This window comes from Mastomys coucha, unplaced genomic scaffold (assembly GCF_008632895.1).
Source record: "Mastomys coucha isolate ucsf_1 unplaced genomic scaffold, UCSF_Mcou_1 pScaffold15, whole genome shotgun sequence".
In the NCBI taxonomy this organism is placed as follows: Eukaryota; Metazoa; Chordata; class Mammalia; order Rodentia; family Muridae; genus Mastomys; species Mastomys coucha.
Window position 1 is genome coordinate 88,428,175 of NW_022196897.1, and position 16,004 is coordinate 88,444,178.

At 39.7% G+C, this 16,004-nt stretch overlaps 1 protein-coding gene across 3 annotated transcripts in view; it reads right to left on the reverse strand.

Moving 5' to 3' along the window:
* Positions 1-11,767: 11,767 nt before the first annotated feature.
* The window catches only part of Pdhx (pyruvate dehydrogenase complex component X), a 62,140-nt gene continuing 57,903 nt past the window's right edge, over positions 11,768-16,004 (reverse strand). For all 3 annotated transcript variants that reach the window (XM_031371175.1, XM_031371176.1, XM_031371177.1), the window contains 2 exons: positions 15,227-15,291; positions 11,768-12,985 (listed from right to left, as the gene is read on the reverse strand). In XM_031371175.1, the coding sequence (XP_031227035.1) occupies positions 12,727-12,985; positions 15,227-15,291 (324 nt within the window). In that variant the 3' untranslated portion in view covers positions 11,768-12,726. The remainder of the gene's footprint in view (positions 12,986-15,226; positions 15,292-16,004) is intronic.

A 16,004-nucleotide genomic window follows, 5' to 3' on the forward strand; every position in this document is an offset into this window, starting at 1 on the left:
AAGTCTACATTTTATAGACTGAGTAATTTCCCCAGCCCACGACTATACTCCTAGGCTACGTACGAACAGGTCACTCCTACCCTCTTCCTCACGTGGAGCCAGTTTCTATTTTATTTTTTTTGAAGATTTATTTATTTATTATATGTGATTACACTGTAGCTGTCTTCAGACTCTCCAGAAGAGGGAGTCAGATCTCATTACAGATGGTTGTGAGCCACCATGTGGTTGCTGGGATTTGAACTCAAGACTTTTGGAAGAGCACTCGGTTCTCTTAGCCACTGAGCCATCTCTCTAGCCCCAAGTTTCTATTCTATAACAAGCTCAGGACTCTGTGTTTAATGTGGCATGTACATTTATGAAAACATGCAAGACGATTTCTTTTTTTGAGACAGGGTCTCACTAGGTAACCCCTGTTGCCCTTGAACTTTCTATATAGACCAGACTAATAGAAAGCCACCTGCCTCTGCCTTGAAAAGGCTAGGGTCAAAGGCATGTGCCATCAAGCCCAGCCCCATGCAAGAGAATTTTTTAATCAACACTGAAAACTATCTAAAGGGTAGTCTCTAAGTAGCTTTCTCTGGATGTTTTCATAATGAAAATACTCTCTTGAGAAAAGCAAAAGCAAACAGAGTCCTTATTTTATATCTTCTGACTGTAGATGGCTGTGTATTAATTTTAAACAATTATGGAAGCCACCATTCTTTTTGTTTGTTTGTTAAGCAAGATACATACCAACCCAAGAGCCGGTCATGCTTTGCTCTTGAGCATTATTAATCAATGATATAAAAATATGGGCTGCTGATAAAAAAATAAAAACCCCAACAACTTTCCCCATGAGTCACTAACCAGCTTCAACCAAAGACCTCGGGGTTCCAGCTAAGCAGCCCGTAGCCCTTCACATTCAGTTCTGCTTCCTTGGTGGTTTCTGTGCCTAACTTCTCATTAGGAACTGAAATTGGATTGATTTTTACTTCTTTAGGATAATAATGATGCTAGTAAACACATTCTGTGCCAACCGTAATAGAACATGCAGCTGAGTCCCAGGGCCTGCGACATAGAACCCTTTCCAGATCAATCCCTTTCCACTCTCTAACCCACAATGTCCCAAAGGAGTCAAAATGTGCAAACAACAAGACCAGAAGAAAAAAGAGCCTGTCATTAACAGGGCTCCTCCCTCAAATCCTCTTAAGTGCACTATGGTGAATGGGCCTGGCTAGGACTCCGATCTTAAGCATGGTTGCTCAACATGACTCTCTGCAGAATTTGTTCCCTCAGACTTACTCTGAATGTAAGGCCCCTAGCCCTCTTATATTAAAGAGAACAGCACAGAAGCAAACATCATGCTCTTTCTTCTCTATCCCTATTAGGAACCACTGATAGATGGGTAAAGGTTAGCACCATGGGGAAGCTGGTTGTTAAATGACATTTATTTATTTACTTATTTATTTTACTAAAAGTTAAATAATATGAATTTAGAACTCAAGAAATCATACAAAAATAAAACAAAAAAATAAACATTCAAAGCTCACATTTTAATCATTTAACATTGCCTCTGTTCTTGAGTGGTTTCAGAACTATTGGATCTTTACTTGTGTGCTAGTACTAATTTATTTCCCCAGCTATATATACAATGATGCCATGTTGGGAGCTTGAAGGCAAACATCTATAATATGGAAATGAGCCAATGGAGGGAGCACATCTTGGCTTGAAACATTGATTGTCTTCAGGCTTAAAAAAATGTGGAGCAATGGAAAGCTGCTGCTTAAACTTGAAGATGGCTTGCATAGCTATTCCACTGTAAATAGCCCAGCATTTGTGGAAACTGTCTTCATTGTCTAATTCAGAAGGGCACTCTCTTCATTGGTAAGGAGAATTCTATCAGTCTTCCTTGCTTCATGTGAAGGAAAACACCAAGAGATGTTCCTGCAAGAGCCGTGGTCACTCAGCAGATACAACCCTGGTTAGGCTGAGTTCTGTAAAATCAGGGAAATGTTCTTTGAGGTTGACCTATGTAAAATGTACAGTGAAGAGAATTGCTTGCTCTGCTATTGTAAATTATATTGTCAGCATCTTTCTTCCCTAGAATGCTGCTTGCTACACACTTGGCACCAACCCACTAAGCCAAGAAGAGAAACAAGCCTCTGGCTGCCTAGGCCACTTCTATCTTCTAGACCTTCACCTTCACCTCAACTCTCCATCGAGAAAAACATGAAACAATGACATCAAAAGGAAGAGTTTTCCTTAAGACTCAAAGCAGACAATTTAATCTGCTAATCCAGCCCTTCTTACTAAGGCTGTCTGTCAAGCAAGGATGGCTTTGGCTTGATCTGACCACGCCCTCCATATGGAAAAAAAAAATAACAAAACAAAAGGGATAGGTAATCCTAAGATGGCCTTGGTGCCATAGTCTTATGAATACCCTCCCCTGTATGTGCCAGCCTTTGTGAGTGGACCCAGTCCATGGCCTGGAGTCCTTGGCTAACACAGAGAAGAAAGCTAGCTGAACATCCACCATTGACAAAAGATGCAACATGAACAAGCATTCCTTGACAAAAGTGCAATGTGAACAAGCACTTCATGCCTCTGCTGCTGTGACTTCCCCACCACAACCCTAAACTAATCCTTCCATTCCTAGGATGCTCTTGCTGTCAGAAAATTGGTGCTAGCTGCTGGAGGACTGTGGAATGGAGGAAAACCACAAAGGAGTTTGAATATCCCAGTCAAATCTTCAACTGGTTTGTGGTTCAGAAAAGTGAATTCCCCACCTTCTGATGGAGTACAGGTGCACCCAGCAACTTCCAACACATTGTTTTAATTTAATTTATATGTATATGTTTGTATTTCTATAGAAGCATGTTCACATGAGTGTGGACGACCCTTGAGGCCAGTACAGAGAGCATCAGATTCACTGGAGCTGGAGACAAGGGTGGTTGTGAGTTGCCCAATGTGGTTAGAAGTATACTCAGGTCTTCTGAAAGAGCAGTATGCACTCTTAATTACTGAGCCATCTCTCCAGTCTCCACATTTATTTTAAAATCCTTATTGCTTGTGATTTGAAATTATTTTTAAGGGTAAAATAAAATACAATCACTGTGCAAATAAGTATAGAAACTTTGAAATCCTGTTAAAACCCTGTCTTGTTTGATAACTTCATGCAAATACCAATAACCAACAATAACTGCAGAGATTTTTCTGCAGTGAAGGAAGAAGAATGCAAGCAAGCATTTGCTTTGAAATAGCTAGTGCTGCTGCTGATCAATTACTGACCGTCCACATCACTCTCAGTCCTTGTCCACGTGCCTACTCAACTGTTTATAATACAGTCAGAGTAACAGAAAAATTGTTCATACAATATTTATTCTTAAAGATTTATTTATTTTATCTGTGTGAGTACACTGTTGTTCTCTTCAGACACACTAGAAGAGGGCATCAGATCCTATTCCAGATGGTTGTGAGCCACCATGTGGTTGCTGAGAATTGAACTCAGGACCTCTAGAAGAGCTCTTAACCGCTGAGCCATCTCTCCAGCCATTCGTTCAATATTTTTGATGAGCATTTTTCATATTATTCATCTTTTTCTTCTTACTTTCTCCTTTGTGATCTGGTCCCTCCTGCTGCTCCTCCTTTTCCCACTTCTCCTCCTCCTCCTCCTCCTCCTCCTCCTCCTCTTCTTATTCTTCTTCCTCTGGTAGGAGCTAAGGAGAAATCTCAGTGGGTAATGCTTACTGTGCAAGCAAGGGGACCTATCTTCAGATCACAGCACTCAGGTAAAGTCCAGGTGCAGTGTGCAGGACTGTTACTCGGGCACTGGGTAGGGTCTTGGGGAAGTGACAGTCTACCTTATAGTTCACTGGCCAAACACTGCAGCTAAAACAGCTAGAGTTCCAGGGTCAGTGAGTGACCCTGTCTCAAAAAAGTACAGTGGAGAGCAACAAAAGCTGCCTGAGGTCAGCCTCCGGCCTTTGCATGTGCATGTCTGAGTGCACATACACACAGACACAGACACAGACACAGACAGACAGACAGACAGACAGACAGACACACACACACACACACACACACACACACACACTGACAGACTGCAGGATCCTGGGTTGGGGTAGTGAGAACCACCTAAGGAGCCTGGAATCTGCAAGGAGGGAGCCTTGTGCTCACAGCGTGTGTGTGTGCAACACAATGTGAAGAAAATGGAGATATATTTCTAGCTATGAACGTCTGATATTTGCATAGAAAGTATGTATACCTTCAACAACAATGATATTTATTGCATATTATTATTATTTTTTATTATTCCTAATTATTGATACAGTATTTTACTGTATAGCCCTGGCTGGCCTAGAACTCACTGTATAGATTAGGTTGGTCTCAAAATTACAGAGATCCACCTACCTCTGCCCCCCAAGTGCTGAGGTGTCTATACAATGTATGACTTAGATTTTAAATGTTATACTTCTTTTTTCTGTTTCATGATATCCCTGAGCAAAACTAAAAACAAAAATAAAAACCTTGGCTACTGCCCAGCAATTTATCTCCTAAATATAGGTAATACTTTCCTGTTTGACCCTAAACTTATTAAATATTTTTAAAAACAAAACATCAGTGTTTTGCCTTATGTGAGTGTACACATTTGTATGTCCGCATCATATGATATACATATGTACTTTAAATGCTAGAAGAGGAAATCAGATCCCCTGGAACTGGAATTACAGATGGTTGAAGCTGTCATAGGGATGCTGGGAACCAAAGATGCATCTTCTGCAGGAAAAGAAAGTGTTTTTACCCACTGGGCTATCCTGCCCACTTGACAGTTTTTAACCTATACAAACTACCTCCCCATCAATTATCAAGAGTGTTAAAGAAACACACCATTCATAAATAGAAAATCCAGAGACTTCCACAGGAGATGTTACTGGGAAAATCAAAACACTGTTTCCACTTTACCAAGAGGGAAGCATGCCCCAACTTGTAAAAAGTCTTGTTCACATGGTAGTCTAAACAGTTCTATGCTTTAAAAAGGAACCTGTTGTGAGGCTTGAGGGCCAGGCTATGAGCTTAAACCCTGCAGTTGTAATCTGTGTCACCTTGAACAAGTTACTTCCCTTCTGTGGCATGCTCATGATAGGTAATACCTATTTGACAGGCTGTAGTGATGACTTATGAGTCAACAGTATATACCCAGTGTTGGCAGCAATGCTGTGAGCTCAGTAAGTCAGTACTAAACGGCTGCATTTTAAAACTAGCACATAGGGCTGGAAAGATGGCCCAGAGGTAAAGAGCACTGGCTGCTCTTTCAGAGGTCCAGAGTTCAATTCTCAGTAACCACATGGTGGCGCCTAACCATCTGCAATGGGATCTGATGCCCTCTTCTGGGCTGCAGGCATATGTGCAGGCAGAATACTGTATACACAATAAATAAACATATCTTTAAAAAACACAGCACAGGACAGGATGAAGAGATCTGATTCTACTTAAGGAGAACTAAGCAACCAGAGAGCTAAAAAAATCATATAGAACTACATGCTTGGAAGACAAAAACTGCTGTAACCCCCCCAAGTGGTACTTGACTTTTAGAAAACTATCCCACTCAATGTTTCCTAAAGCTGTGATGATTCACTTGGGAAATGAGAAAAGTAGTAGCCCGAAGCCATGTCATCCTCACCCTAATACCGAGTTGCTGCTTTTCCCAGTTCATAGGCTCATCATCTCCAGCCCACAGTGATGATGACTTAGTCTGTTTCTGGAAAAAAAGGAGGTGGGGTGCTAAACAAACACTGTTTAAAAGGACTGCATCTTGCTTTCAGAAACAGGCATATCCATACAATTTAAAATCTGTTCTCAATCTTCTTAAGCTGTAGCAAACCATAAAAGCTTGGAGTGCATCATGATACTCATGTTACTACTTAATAAGACAAAATACATTGTTATTACGTTACTAATGATGTGGTGTCACAATGAAGCACCCATGAATAACATACTAACTTCATGATGAAGTGTAGCCATCTTGCAAGACATAGCTATGTTAACCTGACCAAAGTGCAGCTCATGAAAGGTTGGGTTTAGAGTGGGGTCTTCCCACCTCAGTGAACCAACTACAAAAATCCCTCAAAGGCATCCCCACGGGGCTACCAAATCTGAACAATCTCTCATTGAGACTCCCTTCCCAGATATTTCTAGACTGTCTCAAGTTGACAAAACAATCACATCTACAATGGGATAGATCCACAATCATTTTACCATTATGTCTTACTCCAAATTAATGACATTTCACTTCTCGGTATCAACACCCAGTCACTCAGCCTTATATTGACCCTTAAATTCTTGTGCCTGCTTCAAAAATTCTCAAATGTACTACCTGCCATTTCTCCTTTAAAATAAACACGAGGGTAAACTTGAATGGAAGGCAGCACAAGGATGACTGCGGGATCCAGCTGCTGCATGATTCATTAGTAGAGAAAGTGATGCTGGTCTGCAAAGCTCACTTGGCCTGGTAATCACTCACTAATGCTCTGTCCAATACACACACCATGTGCTCCAGGCCTCCTGCCCTCACCTGTGTCCTAGAGGATTGCTTACTTATTTGGTGGTCATGCATGTATCTGGTCTGGGTAAGTCAATGAACTCTATCATCTGCTATTAAACCTTGACTAAGATTGGAGGTCAATGTAGTTATTCATGTAGAAAACAGGAGCAATTGGGATTGAAACTAAGGTAACTATTTTTGAGTTCTGAACACGGGCCAGAATTCAAAACTAAAATGTTCTTTATTAAATTTATGTTTTAATTACTTTTCCTTCTGAAGACAAAACAGGATAGTACATACTGTGGGACCCAGATTGGCCTGCAAGTCATGATCCTCTTGCCACCTCTTCCCAAGTGCTGCGTACTATTATGCCTGGATGAGTTCTTTTGTTGTTACTCTCATTTTGTTGCCCAGGATGGTCTCTAATACGTGCACTCTGGGGATCTTCCTGCATCTAGATCCTCTGTAGCTGGGACCACATACAAGTGCCATCGGCTCATCTATATCATATTTTTATCCGTAGAGGCTAAGCCCTAAATCAATGGTTTTCAAAGTGTTGCTCACAAACCTATTGGGGATCACATTTCAGATATCTAACATATCAGATATTTACATTATAACTCATAACAGTAACAGGATTACAGTTATTAAATAGCAATGAAGTAACTTCATGGTTGGGGATCACAATAACCTAAGGAACTGTATTACAAGGTCATAGCATTAGGAAGATTGAGAACCACCACCTTAAATGCTTGTTTTTTTTTTTAAAGATTTATTTATATCTTATGTATATGAGTACACTCTGTAGCTTACAGATGGTTGTGAGCCTTCATCTGGTTGTTGGGAATTGACTTTTAGGACCTCCACTAGCTCCTGTCAACCCTGTGCGCTCAGTCCCCTGATCGCTCCGGCCCAAAGATGTATTTATTATTATAAATAAGTACATTGTAGCTGTCTTCAGATGCAACAGAAGAGGGCATCAGATCTCATTATGGGTGGTTGTGAGCCACCATGTGGTTAATGGGATTTGAACTCAGGACTTTTGGAAGAGCAGTGAGTGCTCTTACCTGCTGAGCCATCTCTCCAGCCCCACCTTAAATGTTTTAAGCTTCAGTTTTATGAAGGTTGTCATTGGGAGTTATATGTAAGTCATGATACTTACTTTTAGTACTTCACAGATATATTTTTAATGGAAATAAAACAAAAATCCCTCAGTACCTCCTATGCAATCTAACCAGGACACAGAAAGAAACTACAAAGAAAGTATGAGCTGAGAGTCCATGTTTTTATTTGTATGTTATACTTAAAAACTTTTTATAGGTCTCACTATATGAAGTGCATGAAGTGACATCACTGAAGAACTTCAGTAGAACCAGCTCAGCCAATGTCAAACTCAGAGTGTGGTGTGTAACGTTGTTTAAGCTTTATACCGCATGGTCATAGGCTCACTCAATCCCAGATGCAACTCTTGGAGCTTAGCTCAGTTCATGTAACCTCTGAGTCTGTAAGTGTTATCTAAGACTTTGAAGATGGGCTGCTAATAGAGCAGCACCTCCTACACAGACTGAAGGGATGATGTAAGATAAGCAGCTGTCACACACAGGATCTTTCCCATCCTCCATAGATAAGAAATTATTAAGACACAGGATAAGCTTCCTGCCAAAAACCTAGTAATTTTAAACTAGACTCATACTAGGCATAAAATACTCCTCCTGAAGAACAAGCATGCAGATTTAAATGCATTCTTAGAAAAGGATATTCCCATAGAGCAGAAGCTATGGCATTGGGAAGGGTGATTATCTGCAAGCTCCATCCTGTAACTTCCTGGTAAGTAGCATTCTCTGCCAAGTGGACCGAGGCGCCACGGATAGAAAGTTCAAGTGGAGGTCAGGTGGTGGTGGTGCACGCCTTTAATCCCAGCACTCAGGACACAGAGGCAGGTAGATCTGACTTTGAGATCTGCCTAGTCTACAGAGCAAGTTCCAGGTCTACATACATTGACACCCTATAAAAAGTTTAAGTGTAACATACAAATATAAACTTAGCCTTGTGTTCATACAGTTTTATGATTTATAAAGGCTTGACTAATGTGTATCATTTGGCCATAACAGCCAAATCTTTAAAGATCCACTTGTTTGTGACAGGAGTAACTGTGAATCTCATAAAGAAAAAAATTTAAATACATTTAGATGTGAAAATTTTGACTGACTCTCCTAATGTTCGTTCAACTTTTAACAGAAATCCATATGTCCCTTAAACTTATGTCCTCTGTGGTGTAGTTTAAATCAAGGAGCATTGACAATACTCACTTTCTCAGAAAGAAAAAAGTGGCTCAGAGTTCTTGGAAAACTAGGGAAGTGACTTTAAAAATGTGAAGATAAATTATATGATCAAAGAAACAAACTAACAGTAACCTCCCATGGTTCATCTGTACAAGACTTTAGCAAATTTCAATTGAGGTTGCTTAAGACATGGCTCAGTGGTTAGTTGCTCTTGCAAAGGTCCCAAGATCAGTTCTCAGCACTCACATAGCAGCTCACAACTGCCCACAACTCCAGTTCCAGGGGATCTGATGGCCTTTTCTGGCCTTTGTGAGCACCAAACATGTTTATCTAAAATATTTCTAATTAGAGACACTCCTCATTGTTCTATAACTTAGTAGATAAACCACTTTCTTCCAATTGCCTCCTTCCGAAACCAATGCAGAGACCAGAAAGGCAAATAACCATGCAGAACTATTCAAAATGACTTTATTAGACTGTGGCTCTTTTCATTTACAAGTTTAGATGTGTCCTGAAACCATACTACTTGCTGAAACACATATAAGCACCTCACTCCTTTTCATGAGGCAATGGTGAGCCTCCAGAGTCTGTCCTGGAAGGGGAATTCCACTCACCTTATGGCGCTGACTCGAAAGCACACACCTACCTTGCATTTACAATACACACAGCAGCCCGGCACGGTGGACACACTTCCTTGTCCTTCTTCATGAAAAGCCCTGAGGTAATGGTGATCCAGATTCAGTCATGCTTCAATTAGTAGAAACCTTGCAGCTGTTACCTGCTGCCTGGCATCCTTTGTTGTAACCCACTTGGCATCATGGTCAGAGTAATTTTAAAGTCATTCTGTACTGTTACTCCTTTTTAAAAATCCAGTGTTTCCCATTTATAGCACTTGTTTAAAGAGTAATTTTTAATCTGTATCAAACAGTACATTTCTTCACTTTGCAAAGGGAGCCCAAACCCATCATGATGCAACCAGTCATGAGAACAGAATTTCTTTGAAAACTGAGACTGAAAGACATGCAATTTTTCTATTTGTATGACAATATATTAACTCATAGCACCACCTACCTTTCAGACAAAGTAGAGAAACAAGGCTTATCTTCTAGAACTTACATTTTGCTTAAACAATTACTGGTAAAGGTAGGTTCAAAGTGCAAATAAGTGGAAACAAAAAAAGAAAAAAAGAAAAAAAGAAAAAAAGAAAAAGAAAAGAAAAATTGAAGTTCCATTTGATATTATGTGAACACTCTTTAACAATATTTATAAATTACTTAACAGTGTTCATTCAAGCCTGGCCAGCAACATCCAGATGATTTTAATGCGACAAAAAATAATGGACAAGCTATTGTTTTTGGCTCCTAAGTAGGAGCTGTGGCTAAGGAGAACAGCCCATTTTGACTAGCAGAGGTAAATTTTCATTAAGACTTTCATGACTAATAGCTAAACATTAACTAAAATGAATGTTGCTGTTCCCTCATAATTCATGGTTAGTTGTTTTCCTTGTTTAAGTAGGAAAAATGTGGCAAGGTAGAAACCTTCTCTCTTTCTTAATCCTCTCAGTATATTTGCCTGTCATAGACAGTAGTGTGGTGGAGGAAGAGGCTTGCTGATGCATACATAGCTCAGACCATGTATATCCACATTCCTTCAAATCAAGGTCATTCCTTGATCTCATGCTGTAGTAGGATTATTTCCATAAATGACAATTTGCTTACATGAATCTAATTGATAGAAATGCTAGAGAAATTATTTTTGATCAAAGAGGGAAAGCTTCTACACCGATTATTACTTAACTATTAAAGAAACCATAAGAGGCAACTAGGTTTGTGTTGTCCATGAACTGAAATGGCTTCAGATGAAACAGTGCCTCTGTCCAAGCTTGGATGGGAACCAACCTCCTTCGTATCTACAGGTAATGGAGGCACTATTGCTAGTGATCCCGGCCCATAGAAGACAGAGACCAAGCAAACAGTTACGGCTATCTCATGTTCAAGTCCTCAGCTGTCAAAATTAAAAAAGGGGGCTGAGGAGAGGGCTGAGTGAGTAAAAGCACTTGTCATGCAAACCTAACGACCTGAGTTTGGACCCTGCAGAACACATGTGAAAGACAGACACGATAAGCATACCTGTTCTTACACGGAGTCGAGATGCTGAGACAAGAAAATTATCAGGAGCTAGCCTGGTATACACAGCAGTGAACAAGAGATCATGGACCAAACAAGGTGGAAAGCAAGAGTCCACAACACTCCAAGGTTGTTTCCTGCTTTACACACCTGGGAACATGTGTCCACACACACACAACCAAGCACACATACACACTCACACAATATTGAAAACATTCCAGCCAAACTGACCTTTAAAATAGTGCAGCTATAAAAGCTATTTTGAAAATGGTGCTTGGTAATAATTTTAAGTTAATCTGACAAAAGTTTGAAGAGTCCATTTTAAGATGGCTTGTTAAAACTGAATAACGGAATTAAATATTTTTCTTAACAAGAGCTATACTGGGGCACTAATTATTTTTGAAGGCTCTTTTGTTAGGGCTATAGTTCATCATGTCATACTTAATACAACTTGTACCATGGAGTCTTTCTTCTGGTGATTTATGTCAACTGACACTAAGTAGAAACTTTTTCTGTGACTGGTGAATTAAATTACCATTCATTACCATCCCATTTAAATATCGTTATCTTGTAGGAGCTGCCAACAGAGAGCAGCAGTTCTAACATTACTGATAATGAGGGACAATTTGGCTCAACTGATGGAGTAGACGAGAACTATTTCCTATCTGCTCTCCATCCTAGGTCTTCTCTCTTATGAAACAGAGGGTCTCATTCTATAGCTCTGGCTAGCCTTGAACTCAAGGGCATCCTGACTTAATCTCCCAAGTACTAAAATTACAGGTGTGAACCACCATGGTGAGCTTATTTGCCACTCTTGTATTTTGCACGTCATATCAAAGTATACTAGAATTTTTTTATTTCCTCACATTTGACTGTACAATACAAACTTGATTACAATGCTTCAGCAAACAATACTGTATTTAAAACAATACAAACTTACAAGGTGTGGTAAGAGAAAACAATTTATTTCAATAGATTCCAACCCAGCATGAAAGTGAAGTTCTCACTGCTGAAGTTGAGATCAACTGCAGCTTTTCACGTATCACACTCTCCCGGCCTCTGTGAGACAGGGCCTCACTGTGCATGTAGCCAGCCAGCTTCGAAGCAGCCCTCCTTCCTCAGTCTCTCAAATGCTGAGGTTGCAGGTACAAACCCAGCTGCTCCCCCAACTTTATAAGGTCAGGTCTCTGAACAAACAACTCTTTAGTTCTTCTTCCTCTGTCTTCATTCCTACTGTATCCTTAGAGCTTCACAGTGTCAAAGAAGTGAAAGGTAAGACTGGAAATACATATAGCTAAGACACCTGGCTTTATATACACAAAAGTTTAATAATGTTGTCACAACCCCTAATAAAATGTACTTATGTACTTATCCAGAATAAACTAACTGTACATATTAAATTGTTCAAGTATATCAAGAGCACTGCTTATAAAAAATGAGAGGCCCCAATATAGACAGACATCTCTTTGAAGCCCGGTTATAACTTCAATACGATTAAGGGACAGTTCTATATATTAAATTTTACAATATCATACATTCACAATTATTCCAAAATTTCAAATGATTGAAACATAGGATGTAGTTTACATCAGTTTAATGCCTTCTGTACAGCACCAGAGGTTAAAAGTGGATCTGACCAAGCAAATGCTCTTTAATAGTCAGTTCGTTATCACACACGTTTCTACAGTAAACGTACAGGGGAGAGGAAGACAGCTCAGGCCAAAGCTTTCGTCTTAAATAAATATGCATTTCATCTACTCCATACTGAACACCCAATCACATGTCTGGTCTCTGAAGGCTACGCAAGTCGCATGGGATTCTCTAGGTTTGCTTTGAAAGTTTCAAGAAACCTGGTAGCTAGTTCATCATCAACCACTCGGCTGTCACTTGACATTGTGACAGTTATAAGCTGGTGCTGCTGCAGCTGGGGGTTCCCCTCTTCATCCTCTGTGAGCTTCAGCACTGGGCGGAATCTCCCAACTGCCAAGATACAGGCCTGAGGAGGGTTAATCACTGCAGAGAACTCATCGATGCCAAACATCCCCAAGTTGGAAATACTAGAGAGGGGAGAAAAACACTGCTGTAGGTGACACGGTCTCAATTAGGTATGTGTACTTTATTACTGAACTTTATGCTATGCTACTCAAAGGCCCAAAGATCATGTCTACCAGCACACATAAATATCATAACTACTATTGAACAGTGAGTACTCAACTGGAGGTCCTCTTCAGTTTCATACATGACCAGAAAGGAAATGTAAGGTGTGACAAGTGAAGACAAGGAATGCAGCTGTTAGGGTTTACAGATGAACTCATGATGAAAAGCTAAAGTTCTACACAGAAACTCAATAAGTGAACTTATGTTGCCAGGTAAAAGGTCAAGATAATTATATTTTATGTTTAAGTTATCAACATTTAACCATGAAGCCTGAAAATAGTATCAATTTAGCATAATGCCAAAAGACAGATATTAAGTAGGATTTAAAGAAGATCTATGACTGCTATGAAGGTATAAAACAATTCAAACAAATGAAAGAAATTGAAGCCCTCAGAAACATTTAACAACAGCTGAGTTGCCAAATTTAATGCAGAATCGCAATCAAAATCTAAGCAAAGCATATGCTGTGTGTTTGTGTCTGAGAAACAAATGGACTGCAAACTTTGTTGGAATATGTGGAGCCAGAAAAGATCATGGTGAGTGTGAACAAAGCTGGAAGTCTCCTTACAAACATCTGACAGCTGGGTTTCTGTGCTAACTGAGCAAGAGCCAGACACAATGCAAAACCTGACATGGAAGCTGAGTAAGACAGCCATGTCACCATCCCGTTTTGGGGAGAAACCTTTCAGTGACAGCCCCAAGCTGATTTCACATTTTTATGAGAAAGAAAGATCTGGGATTTCTACTTTACAGCACATGGCAACCTATTTCAAAAAAGAGAATGGCAATGCCTCTCATGACAACCCAGAAGAGGTTCACTGGAAAAGGCAGAGTTCCTGACAGAGGACAGGTATCACCAACTAGGAGGAAAAACTCAGGCAAAAAGAAATTAATTTGCAGAATTTCTGTCCATTACAACCTCAGCATGAGAGCAGAGTCAAGGACGAGGGGTCAGAGTCACCTGCATGCACACCCATGTGCATCTGAACATGCTAAGAAGGCCTACAAATTGGTTTTATAGAGCAGATGCCAGAACAATGCCTTCATCTGATGAACTAACTGACAAACAAATAACTAACGAATTAGAAAGGTGTCCAGCACTATTCTTTGGCATGTACCTGATCACAAAACCCCAAGAAAGAGTCAAATTTGAAGCCTATTATTAAATAGCCATCAAGAGCCAGGCAGTGGTGGCGCACGCCCTTAATCCCAGCACTTGGGAGGCAGAGGCAGGCTGATTTCTGAGTTCAAGACCAGCCTGGTCTACAGCCTGAGTTCCAGGACAGCCAGGGCTACACAGAGAAATCCTGTATAGAAAAAAAAAATGCCACCAAGAACACAGAACACTGGGATTCCATGCAATGACAAGGCAAGTGAAAATCAGTGCAACCATTTTGGAAAACTCTTTGGCAAAATCTGTCAAACTCTGAATCCAGGAATTCTACTTTTAGGACCACATACTAAGAACAGGTCCCATAGGACAAAGGCAAGCATGTGTGAGGTGACCTAATTATAATAGTACCACTCTGGAAAGAACTGGAATACCCACAGGGAGTAAGACCAACCTGGATATGTTAACAGAGATTATTTAGCATAATAATAAAATACTACTACTACTACTACTACTACTACTACTACTACTAATCACAAGAAAGGAAATGGCTGAGTTTAGCTTATATAGTAAGTAAAAAATAAAAGCTTAAGAATGTGGATGTCTTGGTGAGCAGGGGGAGGGAGGAGGTAATAGGTTTTTTGTTTTGTTTTGTTTTGTTTCTTGTTTTCTTTTCGGAGGGGAAACAGGGAAAGGAGATTATCATCTGAAATGTGAATATAGAAAGTATCTAGTAAAAAAAATTCTAAAACTAAAAATTCTAACTTAAAAAATGTGGCTGTCATTTTAGGATAGCTAACAGTTAGTAAAAAGAATGCTCATTTCAAAACCAATAGGCTCCTTCAAAGTGATAGGAAGGTCTACTAAGAACAATATTTTCTCATGTCTTGCTATCTAAATTAAGGTACATGATACTAAGGCTATATTTTAAAAATGTCTTCAAAAAATACACGAGAAAAGGTTGACATGGACTAAGTAAGTTTTATTCTACTTGACTGATGCTACTGATAATTAAGAATTTAAATCTTACCTAAAAGATCCTCCTTGGTACTCCTCCGGCATCAATTTTCCATCTCTTGCTTTCTTTGACAGAACCTGAGGGAAGGAACAGAGTACAGCAATGCAACACAATCACATCAGAGTCAACTGTGTCACTGGAAGTCCATCCAGGGCACACCCTCGGTTGGAGCTCAGGGCAGTTGCTAGATAGTTAAATGTTCGTCTTACCTAGTACAGGAAGCTCGAGAACAGACAATCTAAGAAGTTAAAGCACTACAAACTTCCCTAAAAAGGTTCGAAGCTCTTGGTTGGCCATGCCAAATGCTGTGCAGTGGTTCTATGCCTTCTACACAACACTCCCTATGAGGCTTAACAGAGGCATTTTTGTCAATCCAGTAGGTTTTGATAAAATTAAAATATTGCACATGTCTCATCAATTATAAGGATAATCCTGCCTCTGCCTTAGATAAAGTTAACACATGACTTAGAGTTTGCTGTTATATATAAATATAATTACATATATGGTAAAATTAATTAATATAATATACAATGTGTATGGTAACTCTCTATAAAACACATATAAATGATGTAGTGACAATATTTTGCATATTTGATTTGGCTGTAACTTGCCTTTAACCCAACACTGACATCTTTGGGATTACTGAGGGTCAAGAAATGACTTAGCCAGGGGTCCACAGATTTTACCAGCAAGTTCTGGTACAAATACAAATTCTCGGAACAATTAGTTCATTCCAAGCACTCCTAGAACTGTATCCATATTGATGTACAAGGAGGTTAACATCAGATAG